This window comes from Acomys russatus, chromosome 13 (genome assembly GCF_903995435.1).
Source record: "Acomys russatus chromosome 13, mAcoRus1.1, whole genome shotgun sequence".
NCBI lineage: Eukaryota > Metazoa > Chordata > Mammalia > Rodentia > Muridae > Acomys > Acomys russatus.
This window is the reverse complement of record NC_067149.1, coordinates 28896451-28914764: the sequence shown is the minus strand read 5'-3', so window position 1 is coordinate 28914764 and position 18314 is coordinate 28896451. Positions and strand designations below refer to the sequence as shown.

General features: G+C 42.0%; 1 protein-coding gene across 1 annotated transcript in view; it reads left to right on the top strand.

Moving 5' to 3' along the window:
- The window catches only part of Shq1 (SHQ1, H/ACA ribonucleoprotein assembly factor), a 110780-nt gene that overhangs the window by 14366 nt on the left and 78100 nt on the right, over positions 1 to 18314 (top strand). The window contains exons 5-6 of the mRNA XM_051154995.1: positions 620 to 732; positions 12481 to 12611. Of these exons, the coding sequence (XP_051010952.1) occupies positions 620 to 732; positions 12481 to 12611 (244 nt within the window). The remainder of the gene's footprint in view (positions 1 to 619; positions 733 to 12480; positions 12612 to 18314) is intronic.

The following is an 18314-nucleotide window of genomic DNA, read 5'->3' as shown; positions in this document are numbered from 1 at the left end:
TGTGTCAAAAATTTTCAGTAAATGTGTGTGTGTATGTGTGTGTGCGCGTGTGTGCGCGCATGCCTGTCACAGCATGTATGTGGAGTCATGATGACAACTTTTAGGAGTTGTTTCTCCTCTTCCACTGTATAGGTTCCAGTTATTGAACAGGTAGCCAGGCTTAGTGGGAAGTACCCATGATCCTTTGTGTAAAATGTTAATAGCCTTAATATATGCTGGTTATTTATTTTATGGGTTAAATGAGGTGACTTATGTGGAAGTTTCTAGCAGAGTTTACATAATAGTATATTCAAACATTTGTGGTTTTTTGTTTGTTTGATTGTGGTTTTTGTACATTGAGACAGTCTCACTGTATAACTCTGGCTGGCTTGGAACTTGCTATGTAGACCAGTCAGAGAGATCTGCCTACTTCTTCCTCTCAAGTGCTGGGAGCAAAGGAATGCTCCATGACACTTGTCTTAAACATCTGTTAGGTCTGAATTTAAGTATCACAAGTGGTCTTATACTTTAGTGATCAGTCTTATTCTTCCATCTTTGTGGTTTCTCCTCCCTTCCCTCTATTTGATTTTTAAATGCTACAACTTGGAGATAGTGCTCATTCTTGTTCTGGTGTTTTTAGGATGAACTGAGTGAGGTCATTGATATTAAGGATCCAGATTTCACTCCTGTGACTGAACGACGGCAGAAACGCCTGGCTGCTGAGCTGGCCAAATTTGATCCAGATCATTATCTGTGAGTATTAACTTTTGTGACAGGTAAAGAAGTTAGTTACTTTACACTGACTTAGTTTCCAGACTCTTCGAGTAAATGTATGTATGTGTTTGTGTAGTTACGTGTGCATGTACATGTGGAGGCCAAGCCTTGACAGTGGGTGACTTCTTTCCTCACTCTTTGCTCTCACTGAATCCAGAGCTCACCCACTCAGCTTGGCTGGCTGGCTAGCCCTGGCCGGTGAGCTCTAAGAATCCGCCTATCCATCTTCCCTGCACTGGGCTACAGGCACACATCGCCATGCCTGGCTTCCTATTTAGGTGCTGGAGATCTGCACCAGGTCCTTTTGTTTGCATGGCAAGCACTCTGCTGAGTGAGCCATCTACCTAGCCCTCAGTGTACTCGGTATATGTTTTAGAGCCTGGAGTTAGTGAAGGTACTAACCCTAATTGGCATTTCACCTAACCTGTAATGGCTTATTTCTGGAGCCTTTGTAAACATACTACTTAGTTTATACTAGTAATGGAAAACTCTTAATAAACTCTTTAGTGCAACCTGTGGGTCACAACCCCTTTTGGGGTTGCATATCAGACATCTTACATACCAGATATTTACATTATGACTCATAACAATAGCAAAATTAGTTATGAAGTAGCAATGAAAATAACTTTGTGGTTGGGGTCACCACAACATGAAGAGCTGTATTAAAAGGTCACAGTGTTAGGAAGGTTGAGAATCACTGCTTTAGTGGTTTTCTCACCAGACTTAAAAGCATCAAACTCATGAGAGTATTTGTTTGTACTTCTTTCAAGTAGAATTTTGCCATGGCTATTTGTGTATATAAATGAATATGTCTTGATTTCCATCAGGATCCAGATCTACATGTACTGTCTCTTGCTAGTGCAGGATCTTCCTAGAACTCTAATCTGCCACCAGTTGCAGTCAACAGATAGTTATCCTTTGTGGTAGAGTTCCAGTGGAACCTAATATAGTTGTGCCATATTTCCCACTTGCATCTGTTGCACCCTTTGCTCTTATCAGAACTATATTTGAGTAAGCAACTTAATAAAGCAGAGATGTGTTGTCTCTTACTGGCCAAAATAGCATTTTTTGCATTTTCACTAGGCATCTGAATACCTGGCTCTTTGAGGGTATGTGGAGAACAAGTGTAATCCATGTGTTGATGTAGCCCTCGTTTGTTACTTTTCTTAGACTCTGGGCTGGTGATTTCAAATTGTTACCTATATAACCATAATCCCCACTTCCCAGTATTTTTGTACAGTGTTTTCAGCTTATCAAGTCCACTCATTGGATTCTTTCACAAGAGGAAAAGAGGTGAAGAGACTTGCCCAAGGTCACACTACTACTAAGTGGGTTGAGAGGACTTGAGAAGAGGCTCTGTTTGCCACTCAGTATTTCCTTTTATGTACACTGTTCCACTTTAACTGCCACTGCTCTTGTGATTAACATTCTCTCTCCTGTGACCCAGTGGGATACTAATTGGAATAGCAGACGTGGATCTTGTGATGTGCAAATGGAATGAGTGACGTGTGGTGATGAATGGCTGAGCTGTTGAACATCCTAAGGGAAGCCAGGGAAGAGTGGGCTGGGTTATATACTGTGGAGGACATCTGAGAGATTCAGCTCCATTTAGACTGCCATTCCTAATTACTTTTATCTCTTCAATGGTGGTTTTAAAGGTCCACTGAAGAGTAATTTGAAGAAACCCATTTAGAATCATGCTGAATATTTAAAGTAGAAATTTCATTGTCAGCAAATTTCTCAGCCAATATGAAAACAGAATGGGCTTTCCAAGGCTTAAATTTCAAGAAGGAGGGAGCTTAATTAGAAGAACTGTCTAAAAGAATACATTTGTGACCTGGTCTGCCCGGGTCTGCTTTTCCCCTTGGGGTATCCAGGCCCCAGGCACTGCACTGGAGGGAGTGAAGCTTAGCTGGGGTGGGTGGGTTAGGCAGGACTTTGGTAGGTGTTGAGTTTGGGAGAAGCAGCCTTCTCCAGAGATGGTTTTCAGTGAAACAGCTCTCTTTATTGAGGTGAACAAGGGCTATATAAACCTTGGGGAGTAGGTACAGGTTTTCAGGGTGAGTGGACATTATTGGCTGCGGTGGATGTGCTGTGCTGCATTTGCATGAAGAGCAATTCCTGGTGCTAGCTGGACATATTCTTATGAGGAGAGAGGAAGTTTTTTTTTTTTTTTTTTTTTTTTTTTTTGGTTTTTCGAGACGGGTTTCTCTGTGTAGCCTTGGCCATCCTCGACTCACTTTGTAGACCAGGCTGGCCTTGAACTCACAGCGATCTGCCTGCCTCTGCCTCCCGAGTGCTGGGATTAAAGGTGTGCGCCACCACGCCCGGCTCAAGAGAGGAAGTTTTAACCTGTAACCTGGCCCCCCAGCCTACTTGACTACCTCAAGGGTAGCAGAGGTGGGGGTCCTAAGACTATGTATGCAGGGGTATACAGGCCCAGAGCATGCAGGAAGCAGTCCTACTCCTGCTGGTCTCAGGTCAGGATTTTCAGGGTTTGGACACATATCAACCTCACTCTCCCAGCTGCATGGCTTTCTGGCCCCATAGACCTGAGAGGATTAGGATATTGAAATTTATAGTTGGCAATGTGATAGTCTAAGCAGCCCCTATTTTCCTCCATCTTCTTGTGCTTCTTTATCCAGAAGCTTACTACATTAATTAATTAGTTGAGAGAGAGAGAGAGAGAGAGACAGACAGACAGAGACAGAGACAGAGACACAGAGACAGACAGAGACAGAGACAGGGTTTCTCTGTGTAACTTTGTCTGTCGTGGAGTCACTTTGTAGACCAAGCTAGCCTCGAACTCACAGCGATCCGCTTGCCTCTGCCTTACAAATGCTGGGATTACAGGTGTGCTGTTCATACCATTTCTTTTCTCTTTTTGAACTAGGGATTCTTTTGTCGCCCTGGCTGTCCTGCACTTGCTTTGTGGACCAGGCTGGCCTTGAACTCACCATTTCTTAAAGCGTGGTTTTCAGAGGAGTGGTGGTGTCAGGTTTTGAAAAGACTTCAAGAAAATAAATGTGATTTTAGCCTACGAAGAACAGAGTGAAGCCAATTGACTATAAAGAGGAGTTTATTCATTTCAAAATAAAATCTAGTGCTTTGGGTTGTGACTGTTTTGAAAGCTATTGTAAATGTGGGCTCTGATGTGGTTTGGTTATTCTTTAGTGTCTTGTAGCCTGAGGAAGTGCTGTGCTTGAGCATCTGGAAATCTCATTGTTTCTGATTATTCTTTTTAAACCATTTTTTTCTTTTGGATATCATTTTAGAATTTTTAAATTTTATTTATTTATTATCACTTGTGTGCACGAGTAAAGGTGTGTACCATGTCATCATGTGTGGAAGTAAGAAGATCTGGTCCTCACTTTGTCTATTAAGGGTTTTAGATGTCTAACTTGGGTCATTAGGCTTGGGTGGCAAGTGCTCTTACCTGTGAGCCGTTTGCTGGCTTGGATGTTACTTTTACACTAAAGTCTGTAGACAGCATCTTGAAGTATTCCATAGTAATCTTCCACTTTTATGTGTGCCTAATTTTTTTAATTCTATTTCTTTTTAAAAATATACATTTATGTCATTACACATAAATAAAATAAGCTACATACAGCAAGAAGAACCATCAAACAGTCAGGAATTACATAAATGTTACATTCATAGTCATTTGGTTATTTGTATTTGGCAACCTTGAAAAAACATCTTTCCTCTCTTGGTGAGTCTAAAATCATGAATGAAAATCAAGATCTATCATATCTCATGTCTATTAACTTAAAACCTCTATCTAGACCTAAAAACATAACCCTTAAACAGCTAAGCTTAATTATAAGTCTAAACTATCTGATCTTTAACCCCATCAGAGACTTGAAAAGGAATAAACCTTAATTACCTGATTGAACCAGAAGTGCAGGTTAGCAGCTTCCAAAATGAGAAGATGACAGAGACAGTTTGCTGCCTGATCAGTCACCCAAATCTCTCTATAATATTGGAGCATCATCTTGAGCCTTCTGGCCCAATATATCTGACAGACATATTTGTGAGGCAGGAACTATTGAGGACTTGCTTACCCTAATTGTTAAACCTAGGATATATATTCTTGTGATAAAAATAGACTAGTAATTGACATGACCATGATTTGATCAACTAACAATTAGCTTGTATTACTTAATTATCCTAAACAGCCTGCAATACCACTTTCAAGGTATTTAGAAGCAAGCCTTGTATTATAATTGAGTTGTATGGGTACAATACCTCATATTAGAGTAGAAATATATATAATGTAGGTGAAGAATAATCAATTTGAATTCTATACCAATGTATCAAAATTAAACTTATTTTGCATCAATATACAAAGTTCTATTCTAATGAATTAAAAATTATCTTATTTGTGAGTAACAATTAAGGCCTTAAGTTGAGGAGTAGGTTCAAAAATCTACTTTTTGTTCTATCACCCCTATATATTTTTATATCCCCCTTTTCTTTTCAACCCCTATCTCCGTACCTTCAAAAGAAAGATAAAGGAAAAGAGAGACATCCCTGAGTCCAACCTCGTTTTCTCTCTGTGTAACACTAATAATAACTTATAACTACCTCCCAATGAAAATAAGTATCTGTAGTCTAAGAAAGCAAACAAAAACTTACCCAACCCCCCTTAGGGGAAATAGGGCGTTGCTCTCTTAAGGTTTCTTCTGGCTGGTTTGGGGTGAGTAATACCGTTGTTAGAGGCCCAAAAAATTGGGGGAAATGGTTAAACAAGCCAGGAATAGAATTTGTGGTCCACTTTCTAAATGTTGAGAAATTCCAGGCTTAGTAGGGGTTTTGTGTGGGACAGTCTGAAATGCTGGACCAATTGGGATTGGAAGCTTTCTTCGAGGCTGTCCTGGAAGCTGTCCTGTTCTGATGAGGAACAGCAACTGCTCCTGGCACTGGAACATGAAGGATGTAGGATGTCAGCATCCAGCATGCTGAGAGGAATGAATCCTGTCAGGTCTGATCCGGCATCAGTGTCCTGTTCTTTTGTTCTGAAATAATATAATTTCTCACAAGCATTATACAGTCCTAAATTTATAAGTGTATGAGATGTGTGGGATACACAGAACAATTAAGGCTGGTTCTCTGCTCTGTGTATGAGCAGAAGTAAGACATCTGCAAATCTTCATTCATGCCATTCAAAGAATGACATCTAATCCTAAATCACAGGGATTCTGTAACCAACAAGAAGCATTGTCTGTGCATAGACATTCATGTCTCAGAGTTATTCCCATGTAGTAGAATCAGCAATATAAGTTACCTGCTTGTTCTGCAGTTTGAACTCTTTACATCCCAATTGTAGCCCCCTCCCTCATCTCCCCTCCCTCCCTCCCTCCCTAGTTCTCAGAAACAGGGGTCCCTCCTCTCCTAACATCTGACCTCAGCCTATCAAGTCTCATCTGTACTACCTGTGTCCCCTTCCTCTGTGGCCTAGCAAGGCTACCCTGCTAGGAGGAAAGTAATCAACATTGGGAGGCTCGAGTCCATGTCAGAAGTAGTCCCTACTCCCCATATTGTGGGACCCACAAGGAGACTGTGCTGCCTATCTGCTACATCTGTGCAGAGGGTCTAGGTCCACATCATACATGGTTCTTGGTTGGTGCATCAGTCTCTGTATTATAATGTGGTTAACCTGTATTAAGTGGCTAATACCGCTTATAAGTGAGTATATACCATGTATGTCTTTCTGGGTCTCGGTTACCTCTCGGAGGATGAATGTCTCTAGTTCCATCCATTTGCCTGCAAATTTCGAGATTTCCTTGTTTTTGATAGCTGAATAGCATTTCACTGTGTTTCTTTATCCATTCTTCAGTTGAGGGACATCTGGGTTGTTTCCAGATTCTGGCTATTACGAACAAGGCTGCTATGAACATAGTTGAGCAAATGTCCTTGTTGTATGGTGGAGCATCCTTAGGGTTTATGTCCAGGAGTGGTATGGCTGGGTCTTGAGGTAGATTTATTCCCAATTTCCTGAGATAGTACCAGATTGATTTCCAAGATGGTTGTACAGCTAAATTTTAAAATTTATCTTCCTGAGGATGTTGTTATCTTCCTACATTTGTTTTTGATTCTTGAGAAAATATATTAATCATAACCCTTGCTTATGTTTTTGGTGAGAACAGGAGGATTTAATCAACATCATAAACATCTATGAGATAGTGAAAAAACAAAAATGGTCAAGCCTTTTTTGGCATACTATTTTAAATTGTGGTAGATTTTCATGATTAGGAGTTGGTTAAAGAGGTTGGTACATTGATCTCTGTTCTGATGTACTGAGTAGACTGCACCTAGGATGTGGGAGGTTGGAACGGATGGGTTTCTTTTCGAAAGTCCAAGCATAGGAAGAGGCATTGGATAAATCATCAGTCTTGTTCTTTTGTTTGTGTGCGTGTTGGTGCAACAAGCATTTGAATTCCTGTTTGCCATTCTCAGACTAGCACTTGAATGTGTCAGATCTCCACACTCATGGCACCTTCATTCCAGTGGGGGAAGTAGGTAGAGGACTATGAAGAAGCAAATTCGAGGTTTAGAGAGTGACTGGGCATCCTACAGACTTCTCTGTTTACATGCTCAGATGGTCCAGTGCCCTAGTTTTCTCTACTGTCACTTGGCACATGCCTCTAATCCCAGTACTCAGGAGGCAGAAGCAAGTGCATCTCTCTGAGTTTGAGGCCAGCTTGGTCTATGTAATGAGTTTTATGATAGCCAGAGCTACATAGTGAGGCCCCATCTCGAAAAACTTAAAAAGCAAGCAAGCAAGCAGGCTGAGATTTGTCTTCAGCTTCTTTGTCTGACAGTCAGTCAGTCCTTGAGCTGTGCCACTTATTTCTGTGATTTTCTCTACTTCACAGACAAACACAGACATACACACACTGTGAGTGTGCCACTGGTAATGTCTCCAAGGGTTTTCAGAGCACCTTTTAGTCTAGTATAGCTATGTTTGTTCTTTGATCCAATCCTTCAGCCCATTACAGTCACAGTTGTGAGCCCTGAGCTTGTTCCAGGGCATCAAGTTATTGGCGGCTACTTCAGATGTGGCTTACTTCAATTATCATTTTGTAAAAGGGCGGTGAACCTCCAAAAAAAAAACCAAAAAACCAAACCAACCAAACAAACAAACAAAAAACCCCACAATGGCTACAGCTAAAACCATGTATTTGACCCTAGGGTTTGATACATACATATCAAGAAGTGACCCCACTCTGTCATGAGGACAGCTAGGATAGCCTCAAGAGCTTCTGTTGATGCTTATCGTCCTGTCTAAAAGACACCTGTAGAAGATGCCAGTGGAACGCCCTGTCTAGAATACTACTGAACTGGGAGCCGGTATGTTTGTCCCTAGCAGTAGGTATTGTAGATGATTTGTCTGCCATCTGTTTCCCCAGGGCTTTCCCACCTCAGTCTTGAGGCACTGTATTAATATTTCTCTGCATGCAGCAATGAAATACCTGATCCATTAAAAGAAGAAAGGCTTTATTTGGCCTGCAGTTCCAGGGTCCAGTCCATCACAGCAGGGAAGTTACAGCAGCAGTGTGGGCTGTGTGAGGATGCCCTCCTCTGTGCCCTGCTCTGTGCTCTACAGTGCTTCTCTCTCCCTCTGCCTCTCTGTCGCTCTCTCCTTTTAAAAACCACCTTGTTTCTAAACTTACACATTTGTGTCCATGGTTATGATTAAATAGTGGCAGGTTGGTGGTCTTACTAATCTTTGTCTCCTGTTGCTGTGTGTGTTTGTGTGGGTGCGTATGTGTAGGACATTTAGTGAATGCAGTGGCTTTTAAAAGCATCAAGATAAATGATCGTGGAAAACAGATGGTTAGTCACATACAAGTCAGTTTCATGTAAAGAATAAGCCATTAGCTGGGCCTGATGATGCAGGCCTGTAGGCCCAGGTATGCTGGAGGCTAATGGGGATTATGAAGAAGCCAGCTTAAGGCTTGGAGAAAGTCACAAGGTCTCGGCCTGCCTAAAGTATTGTACAAGCTGAAAGCCAGCCTAGGCAACTTTGTGAGACTGTCTCAAAAAGAAAAATAAGGAGCAGCCAGGCTTGTAGCTTAGGGGTAGAACACTTGCCCAGCGTGTGTGAAGCAGGAGATTGTGTCTCCAGCACTCTACAGAAACGGAAGAGGAAGAATGACCCATCACATGCTAGCTTATTAGAACGTGTCTGAGAATTTTTATTCAGAATACTCAGTTCTTCATTTTGGAGAGTTTTATTTTGAGTGGAAGGATGGGGCGGAGGTGGTTGGGGTACCATTCTACCAAGCCGCTTTGCCTTTACTCTTTTGAGTCTCCTTTTCAGGTGGGCTCTTGCCCTATGTGTCCTCAGTGCTTTCATGCCCTAGTCTCTCACAGGGCTAGTTCTTCCTGCAGGATTCTCTCCTCTTCTTTAGTCACATGCCCCCCTCTTGTGTGTCAGACTTGTGTGTCCAGCTGCTGCTTATTGGCTAGCTGTATATTTATATGAACCCATCTTAGGCAGAAGCTATTGTCCCTCTCCTCATGTCTGTCAGCCTCCTGTGGCACTGCCTCCATGAAGCGCATTGCTGCCCCCAGCGTGTTGAGTCATAGTCCTGGCCATTGCTTTGATTCCCACGGTTCCTCAGCCCCACGTCTTGAGGACCTTGCCTTCTAGCTAGAGGTCAGGTCGCCTACTCTGCTCCCTGTTGTCTGCCACCACCCTGTCTGGCACAGTTTCTGTTTCTTTAGGATTGCCCCCCTGAGATGCATGGCCCTATGTTCAGTGACCTTAGGGATCATTTCAGCATGGCCTTCAGGTGTGTCCAGCCTTTTATCATGATCTGGTCTTATACAAAGTTCACAGTCAAGAATCCACTTACTCTCTCAAATTTATGGCCTCTTTTTCTTTGATTATTATTGTTACATCCATAGACACACACACACTCTCTTTCACACACTCACACACTAACTTACTCATAGCCTCTTGCGTCTGTTTAGTGTTGCTTTTATATATGTGATTTAGGGCTGATTTTTTATATTATATCTACCAATTGGGGGCTCATCCCTGGGGAAAACCAATTTTTCGTTTCTCAGTTGTCATTAGTTGCCTAGAGTTCCTTGTGTAGAGGTGGGACCCCTTGAGATTTCCCTTTTCCATTTTAGCATGTCTCTAAGTGTTCTCATTGTCGGGGTCTTGTTTAGGCAGCCATATTGTTAGACTATCATGGGTGTAGCTTCCCTGTCATTTCTAGGAGACACAATCTCACAGCACACTCTGCTGTAATGCCTCTTAAGCTTTGCACCCTCTCCTCAGCATGTTCCTGACTTGTAGCTGTATTTGTATCCTTAGGGTCAGGCACCCCATCATCGATTGTGCTTCGTATTTTGACCAGTTGTGATTTTCTGTGATGCTCTCCATCTGCTGCAAAGAATAGCTTTGAGGAGGGGCGAGGGCTATACTTACCAGGCAAAAAGTGTGAACCCCATAACTTTTCTAGCAAGTCAATTCTTTAGTAGGATGGCACGTTTGCTCTTACAGCTTACTTTTTTGAAACTCAATTCTTAGAATAAGCTCACATTCTGATAGGTGGATGAATCCGTAGCAGAGACTTTATTCAGAACTGGTGTCCCTGTTCTCTAGGAAGGAAGGGACACTTCAGAAGAAGACAGGTCTGCAGGGCTAGGTTAGTGAACTGCTGATTTGTCCTAGCCTTGTACACCTGACAGAAATGGATATTAAAATTTTTTGCTTCAAGATACTCAGTTTTGTCCAATATGTATTTTATTTCCTTGTACGTAAAAAAACTGTTTTGTTTTTGTTTTTGTTTTTTGTTTTTTAAAAAGATTTGTTTAAGTCTATGCTTAGAACTGTTTTGGCTACATGTATTTATGTTTGCATACCACATGTTTCTGGTGTGCACAGAGGTCAGAAGAAGGTGTTGGACCTCCTAGATTTATAAGTGCTTGTGAGCCGCCATGTGGCCCGGCAATCAGACATTGATTCTCTACAAAAGCAATGAGTATTTTTAACCATTGAGCCAATGCCACAGCCCCAAGTGCTTGTGTTTGGTAAGGATTTGACTCTGGAGAAGGACTTGTTGCACATCTAGCTGAATTTACTGGCTTTGTTGTTTATTTGTTTTTTAAATATTTACTTAGCTATTAGTTTTTTAAGGCAGGGTCTCTCTACATAGCTTTTACTGTCCAGTAACTCACTGTGTACCAGGCCATTCTTGAACTCATCTACCTCTGGCTCCCAAGTGCTGGGATGCTGTGCACTGCACGGCTGACTTTGTAATTTTTAAGTTAAATTTTTATGTATTTATTTTTGTCTGTGTGTAGGTGTGTAGGATTTGGACATGTCACAGCATGCATCTGGAAGTCAGGACAACTTGTGGGAGTCAGTTCTATGATACTGGTACTGCAGTTAAACTCAATAGGGGCAGGCATCCATATCTGCTGAGCCATCTGAGCAGCCTTCCTACTGTTTTGTTAAATCTTGGCCAGGACATACCGCTTTTTTGGGCCTCAGTTTCTATCCATGTTAAATGAGAGCGTTGGTACTGTCTTTCCCAGGTAGTGATGCTGGGAAGAGTGGATGGACGCATGCGTGGGAAACCCTCCGTATGGTTCTTGTAGCTCTGTGGGTATCTACAGTCTTTCTCATCTTAAGATCACAGTTTCTTAGGTGAAAAAAAAAAATGTGTAAGGTCATTAAACCATCAGTGCTTAGGAAAGCAGCTGCTTCCTTGAGCTTTTTTTTTTTTTTTTAAATTTTCTTTTTCTTTTTTAATATTTATTTATTATGTATACAGTGTTCTGCTTGTATATACACCTGCAGGCCAGAAGAGGGTACCAGATCTCATTGTGGATGGTTGGGAGCCACCATGTGGTTGCTGGGGATTGAACTCGTGACCTCTGGAAGAGCAGTCAGTGCTCTTAACCGCTGAGCCATCTCTCCAGCCCTTTCCTTTAGTTTCTATCAACTGAAATACAGTGAAACCTCAGAATGACTTAGATTTTGGTGTGCTTTCTCCAAGTTTTCTACCAGTTTTCAATTTGGAAGGCAAGGTCACATGATTTCTGAGTGTGTCCTCTAAAAAGAGCTAGACATGTATTTTGAATGTACTTTTCATTCTTCTATTTAACACTGAGAAAGTACAGAAAATACCCAAAGAATGGGGTTTTCTGGTTTTCTACATCTTTTTTTCAATAATTTAAAGTCAAGAAACTGTTAAGATTAGTATAGCTTAATAAAGTAGCTGTCACCTTAGTAGAAATGATTCATGCTGAATAGAGTGTTTCAGGGTGTGTGTGTGTGTGTGTGTGTGTGTGTGTGTGTGTGTGTGTGTGTGTGTGTGTCCGGCCTCAGGCTCTTTGTGCCCTGCATGGAAATGCAGTGTCCTGAATTACCTGCTCATCCATTTGCCTTTTTTGTTCCTGGGTCTGACAGATCTTTCCTTTACCACAACTTTACTCAAACCTGTGCTACTCACAGACTCAGCCTCAGTTTCATCTTTGCTGAGGTAGGAGGATGCGACCTCAGGGTAGGACAGCAATGACTAATGTTCGCTTAGTTAGGTGCTTCCTTTTGTTTTATGAGCACTCAGTCCTCTCTCAGATTGTGTATTAAACTGATGTAATCTCTATTTCTGTGCAAATGTGATGCATTAAGATTAGAAGGCAGGAAGGCCGCACGGACCAGTGTAGTCTGATGTAACAAGCCCGTTTGTTTTTGAGCAGAGCTGACTTCTTTGAAGATGAGGCAGTTGAGCAGATTTTGAAGTACAGTCCATGGTGGGATGAGGTACATGCAGAAATGATGGCTTCTGTGGGAAAGAGCCAAGAGCAAGGAGCTGACGCTGCTGCCTTAGGTAAGAAACTCCAAATTACATCATTTGAGATTTTAAAACTCTTATCGTTGTGCCAAGCCACTACCTTTCATGTGGTGTGGCCTATGATTTTCATTGTCTTTCATTGTGAAAATGGGATTTTTGCTAATTCTGCCTTGTGTTTGCTTTTCTTTGCTGGTAGATTTGAACCATAAGGTACCATAGAATCCCACATTAAATCATTCAGCTTATTTTATTGGAAAATTCTTATGAAATAGATCTTACCTTTGACTCAGTGGACACCGTTTAAGGTTTTGTTTGTTTATTTGTTTTTGAGACAGGGTTTCTCTGTGTAGCCTTGGCTGTCTTGGACTCACTTTGTAGACCAGGCTGGCCTTGAACTCACAGTGATTCACTTGTCTCTGCCGCCCCAAGTGCTGGGATTTCAGGTGTGCGCTACCACAGGTGGCTGACCTTTTAAGTTTTTTGTTTGTTTGTTTGTTTTATTTTTTGGTTTTGGTTTTTCGAGACAGGGTCTCTCTATGTAGCCTTGGCTGTCCTGGACTCGCTTTGTAGACCAGGCTGGCCTTGAACTCATAGCGATCTGCCTGCCTCTGCCTCCTGAGTGCTGGGATTAAAGGCATTAAGTTTTTAATTGATTCATATCTGCCTTAGAGGTATGACCATACCCCGTGCTGAAGACACATGCGTATGAGTAATGGAGGCCCAGACTCACTCCCTCGCTCGAGTAAATGAGGTGGATGTGGCCTCCTTAGTTTATTCACAGGTTGTGGTATGAGGAAGCAGAATGGCTGTCTTCCCATCGTAGTTTCCAGAGCATGATAAACCAGCTTGCTCTCGAGAACGCTGAAGTGAGGATCTTACAAGCCACAAGAAGGGACTGTCCTGTGTGGACACAAGCACTACCCTGGCGCATATGTTCTCATCATTGGCTTCTAAGTCTGTGTAGTAGAGTCATGATGGTTTCCGTCAGATCAGAGCAGGAGTCCCACGTTACCTGATAGGTTGATTTGGCTTTTCTTTATACACTAAAACTAAATTTCAGCATTTAGTTAAAGAAATACGTAGGTAAGAACATATCGTCTGAAGGATAGTAAATGGAATATAAACTGCCCCCCCCCCCCAACAAGTTCCTCCTCCTAAAAGCAATCACTGGTAACAATTGTAAGCGTATTTCTAATTAATTTATTTTGTGTTGACCGTCAAACTCGGGACCTTATGTATGTTAAACATATACTTTACCCTGAGCTGTAGTCGTAGCCTGGGTGTTTTTCAAGTACAGACAGCACATCTAAGTTATTGCTTTGAGATGGTGTGCACAAAGGTTGAAAATCTTCCATGTGAGCCTACATAGGCCACTCCGCTTTTCCTATGCATGGAAGTTGCTGGCTGCTGTCCTTTGCAGTATTTCTCTCATGAATTTGGTCTCTACTGCTGGCAGTCATTTGGGATTTGGGAGCCTTCTTACACTTAGTCTCACTGACATAGTTGTGGTCTCTTCTGTATCAATACCTAAAATTGTCCTCAAGCCGTCCAGTCACCTGCTATCCACTCCTTTTTTTTTTTTTTTAGCATGTCGTATAGTGATTATTATATAATAGGTGTTAAGTATTATTTTATTAAATATTTTTGTGGTTAAGCTTTGTTAGAGTTTAGTTAATTTCTACCAGAGCGAAAATTGCCATTGTAACTAGAAACCAGACTGTTGGTTCTGTGGATCTATGGATATGTGTGCCTTTTTTTTTGTGTGTGCTCTGTGGCTGTGTTCGTGCGGTGGAAGCCTTCAGACTCCCTCCCCAGCTAACAGACTTGCAGATGGAGCATGGCTGACTCCATTTAGGTAGTTAACGATATGCTAAGTGGGTCTCAGGACCTTTGCTCACAAAGGTCAGCTGCTTTCCTCAGTTCCAGTGGCCTTTGGTGAGGTAAGCTTTGGCTGCGTAGTTGAGTTTTCTCCACCAGAGTGAGCTAGTTGCCCTAAAAATCAGAAGGCCTTCCCTTTGATCTCAGTGCTAGCTTGCACTCCTTTAATAAATGACAGTGTGTTCCGAGGCCAGGTCTCCATGTCAGCAGTGCTTTGAATTAGGTCCTCTGTAATTTTAGCCGATTGAGCCAGTGCTCTGTCCTTTTAACACTGGCTCCTGACCCTGTATCTGACCCGTGGTTTGCAGCCAAGCTGGTGGTTCAGGCAGGCAGTCTGCCTAGCCATTATGGTGATTCATTCTCAAAGACACCTTTTAAAACATCAAGGGTATGTGATCTGAGGTGGGAGACCTTGAGCTGTGTTGAACAGAAAGGATCTCCTCCATTATGCCAGGTGTAAGGTTAAGTATAGGCAGGGCAGGGCTGAATTAGGCCTGCATTTAACTTCCCTGCTCTCTGCCAGCTGAGTGACCGCACAGCCTTGGGTTGCTGTGGAAATCTGCCTCACTCAGAGCTTCTATCAGGATGGAGTGAGCTGTGTGTGGGGAAGCCTCACTCCCCTGTGAGTGCTAGGGATTATTGTTAGAAAGTGCACGAAAGGCAGGAGAGCCAGCCATGGAATGACTTCTCTGTAGATTGCCATTTTTGTACGTTTTACAAATCTTCAGTGCAAGGTTCCTTGTTAATGAGATTTTTCTTTCATTTTATTCTTATTTAAATGTTTGCAACACCCAGAACTAGAGGAATGAACAGAAGTGTGTTGAACAAGATATAATCAGGGAGAAAAGAAATAAAGCAAGAACTAGCTTTACAGTTCTGTTTACCAAGATAACACGCTGCTCCCGTGTCTCTCGTCTCCTCCAGAAGTGTCTCTGCACTCCTCCTGCTGGCTTCCAGCTTGGTGTCACACAATGAGATGTGCCTTTAGCCAGGATAGTGCAGATGCTAGGGGTGCACCTTGGAGTCCTCCTACAGTGTCCTGTGGTAAACTGCTTTGAGTTCTAGATATGCTGTGGGAGCTAAATTTTGCTGCTGTCGTTGCTTGGGTAGTGGCTCTGGTCCTATTTATCGGAGCCCAGAGTTACAGCAGGGAGACTGTTATTAGCATCTTCAGCTTTATAAAGATCCAGCTTTTCCTCCCCAAAGACTTATGAATGGCAGTGCTAAATGCTGTGCTCCCTGAGAGCTCCGGTTTCACGAGGACGAACTCACCACATTTCCCAAGTTGTCTTTCAGTGGTTAACATCAGCCCAAGAGTCTTGGCACATAATTGCTTGTTATGACACCACATAACATTTACAGTCCATGAACTTCCTTGCAAGGCCATCCTGTTTGGCACCAGTGAGCCCCTGAGTGTTTGTGGAGATAACTGGCAGTGTCAGCTTTGAAAGTGGCAGCACGGCAGGACTGCCCATTTAGCTAAAGGCCTGCATGCAGCACAGTTTCTTGATATGTTTCCAGTGCACGCACAGTGTAATAGACAGATATGTGTTACTCAGAGGAACTAGATTATGGATGACTGAATCGCTGATCCAGGCAAGGCGGCAGGGAGGGGAGCTGGGAGGGCGATTTAAAGAGGAAAAGAAGGTTTAAAAGTAACAAAATCAAAAGGAGTCTGGGAGAAAGAGCAAGCATCTCACCAACATTTTCCCATCTCCTTTGCAGATCTCAAACATAGCAGTGAGGTTGTTAAAGTTGGGAGGTGGCCCTGGGTTCTCATGTTGGGGCACCATTGTCTCCTCCAACCCTTTTGAGCCTTGTGCTGGCTTTTGTTTCACTAACGATTATTTTTAGGAGTGTAATTATCTAAAATGTTGTGAACTCTGCAGCTAAGTCGCACAAATGCTTGACAAATGTTGCTTGAAGTGGTGACCACCCAGGTGTTCTAGCACTGCATCTGTAGGTGTTTCCTGTGCTACTGCTGGGTTAAAACTGATGTGTGTAGACTCCCTCAAGTTCCCCGTGGGGATATGATTCACAGCCCTGATAAATTGGAGTTTCGGGAGCTGAGACTTTGGATTTCTATAATGATATCCTCATTCGTTGCATATCCTCTGATTCTTTCATTGGATCAAATATAAATGCACATACGCTAAGAAACCCAGAATGGAACCTAGAAATACTCAGATAACGTTGGTCAGGTCGGCTTTCCTATGCTGTCCGCTCACTGGAAGCAGTGTATCGTGCATGCATATCCTTCCATTGCATGTGTAGAGTGTAGCTGTGCAGCTTACAGTTCTGATGTTAACTTTTTTCAGTTTGTCAAACAGGTACAGGCATTGTTACTTAAGGAGGGAGCTGTGGACGCGTGGAAGAGTTGATGTGTTTAAGAACAGTTCTGGGCATGCTTACTCTGTGACTCAAGAGCTATGTGGAAGCAGAGGTCTTTATTAGTCAACCAGGGTTTAAAGGCTTTTCTCTAGCGAGATAATATCACTGTGAACACCTGGTACTTTCCTATTAGCTAAATTAATGACTGTCTGGAAAACTGTGCTTAAGGGAATCCTGTCTCAAATCTTCTTGCTAATGCAAGGTCTTAAATACTTTGTCAGGTGTGCTTTCTTCATGTACTGAGTTTGTTTCTTAATGTAGCTTTTTTAAATTGAACTTTTATTTAAATAAAAGCATCCCTAGAGGAGTCCTTTAATGAGGAAAACAACGCTCAGTTTCTCTCTTATTTTATTTTTAAACGTTGTTCTTTAAAGAATGCTTTACCTGGCACATACCTATATTTCAACTTTTAAAAATACATATTCCTTAGCCATGATGGCCAACAAATTAGATGATTCATTAAAATTATTTGCCATTTGTGGAAGCCATGCCTGTATAAGTGTATTTCTTCCCTTTTTTTTTTAGCATAGATTTGCTAACATGGTTGAAAAGAATAATTATCTAAATAGATTTCTGAACCTGTTGGTTTTTTTTCTCCACTGAATGCATTTTAATGAGTAAAAGGAGTATTCTTTTACCAATTTCAGTGTGTTTAAGGGTTTTTAAAAATATTATTTATTTATTTACTTATTTTTATATTTTATTTTATTTTCTGGTTTTTTGAGACAGGATTTCTCTGTGTGGCATTGGCTGTCCTGTAGATCAGTCTGGCCTCGGATTCACAGAGATCCGCCTGCCTTTGCCTCCCTAAGTGCTGGGATTACAGGCATGCACCACCTTGCCTGGCATGGAAAAATTTTTAAACAAGTAAAAAAGTCATGTTAAACTTGAGCTTATATAAGAGGGCAGAAGTGGGTTTGGAAGTCTGTGTATGAAAAAGGCTGTGGCAATAAGCTTTCTGTTACTGTAACAAAATACCTGAGGTAATTAACCACAACAGAGAAGAGCTTTGTGTTGGGTCATGCCTTTATTCCATGATGGTTTAGCCCTGTGTCTCTGGGCCAATGGTGAATCAGAAGAATCAGGCAGAAGCTTGTGGAAGCTATTCACCTATAGCCAATATGTGAAAGAAATGGGAAGGGGCTGGATTCTTACTATCCTCCACAAGGTCGCCCCAGTGATCTGTCCTCCCATTTGGCTCCACCTTAAAGATTCCACTGTTTCACAGACCTATCATACATAGGCTGGATAACAGCCTTTATTTACCTCATGGGCTTATGGGGAACACTTATTCAAACTAATGCAAAGGCTTATATCATCTTATGTAATTATAATCTCTGCTGAATTTTTTCAAATTGTCACGAATAGGAGGGCAGTCTTGTTGAGCTAAGACACAAAGAGATTGGGCAGCAGGTTCTGTGCCATTGTATGTTGAAAGTATGTAATTTGTGTTTTGATTTTACAGGGGTT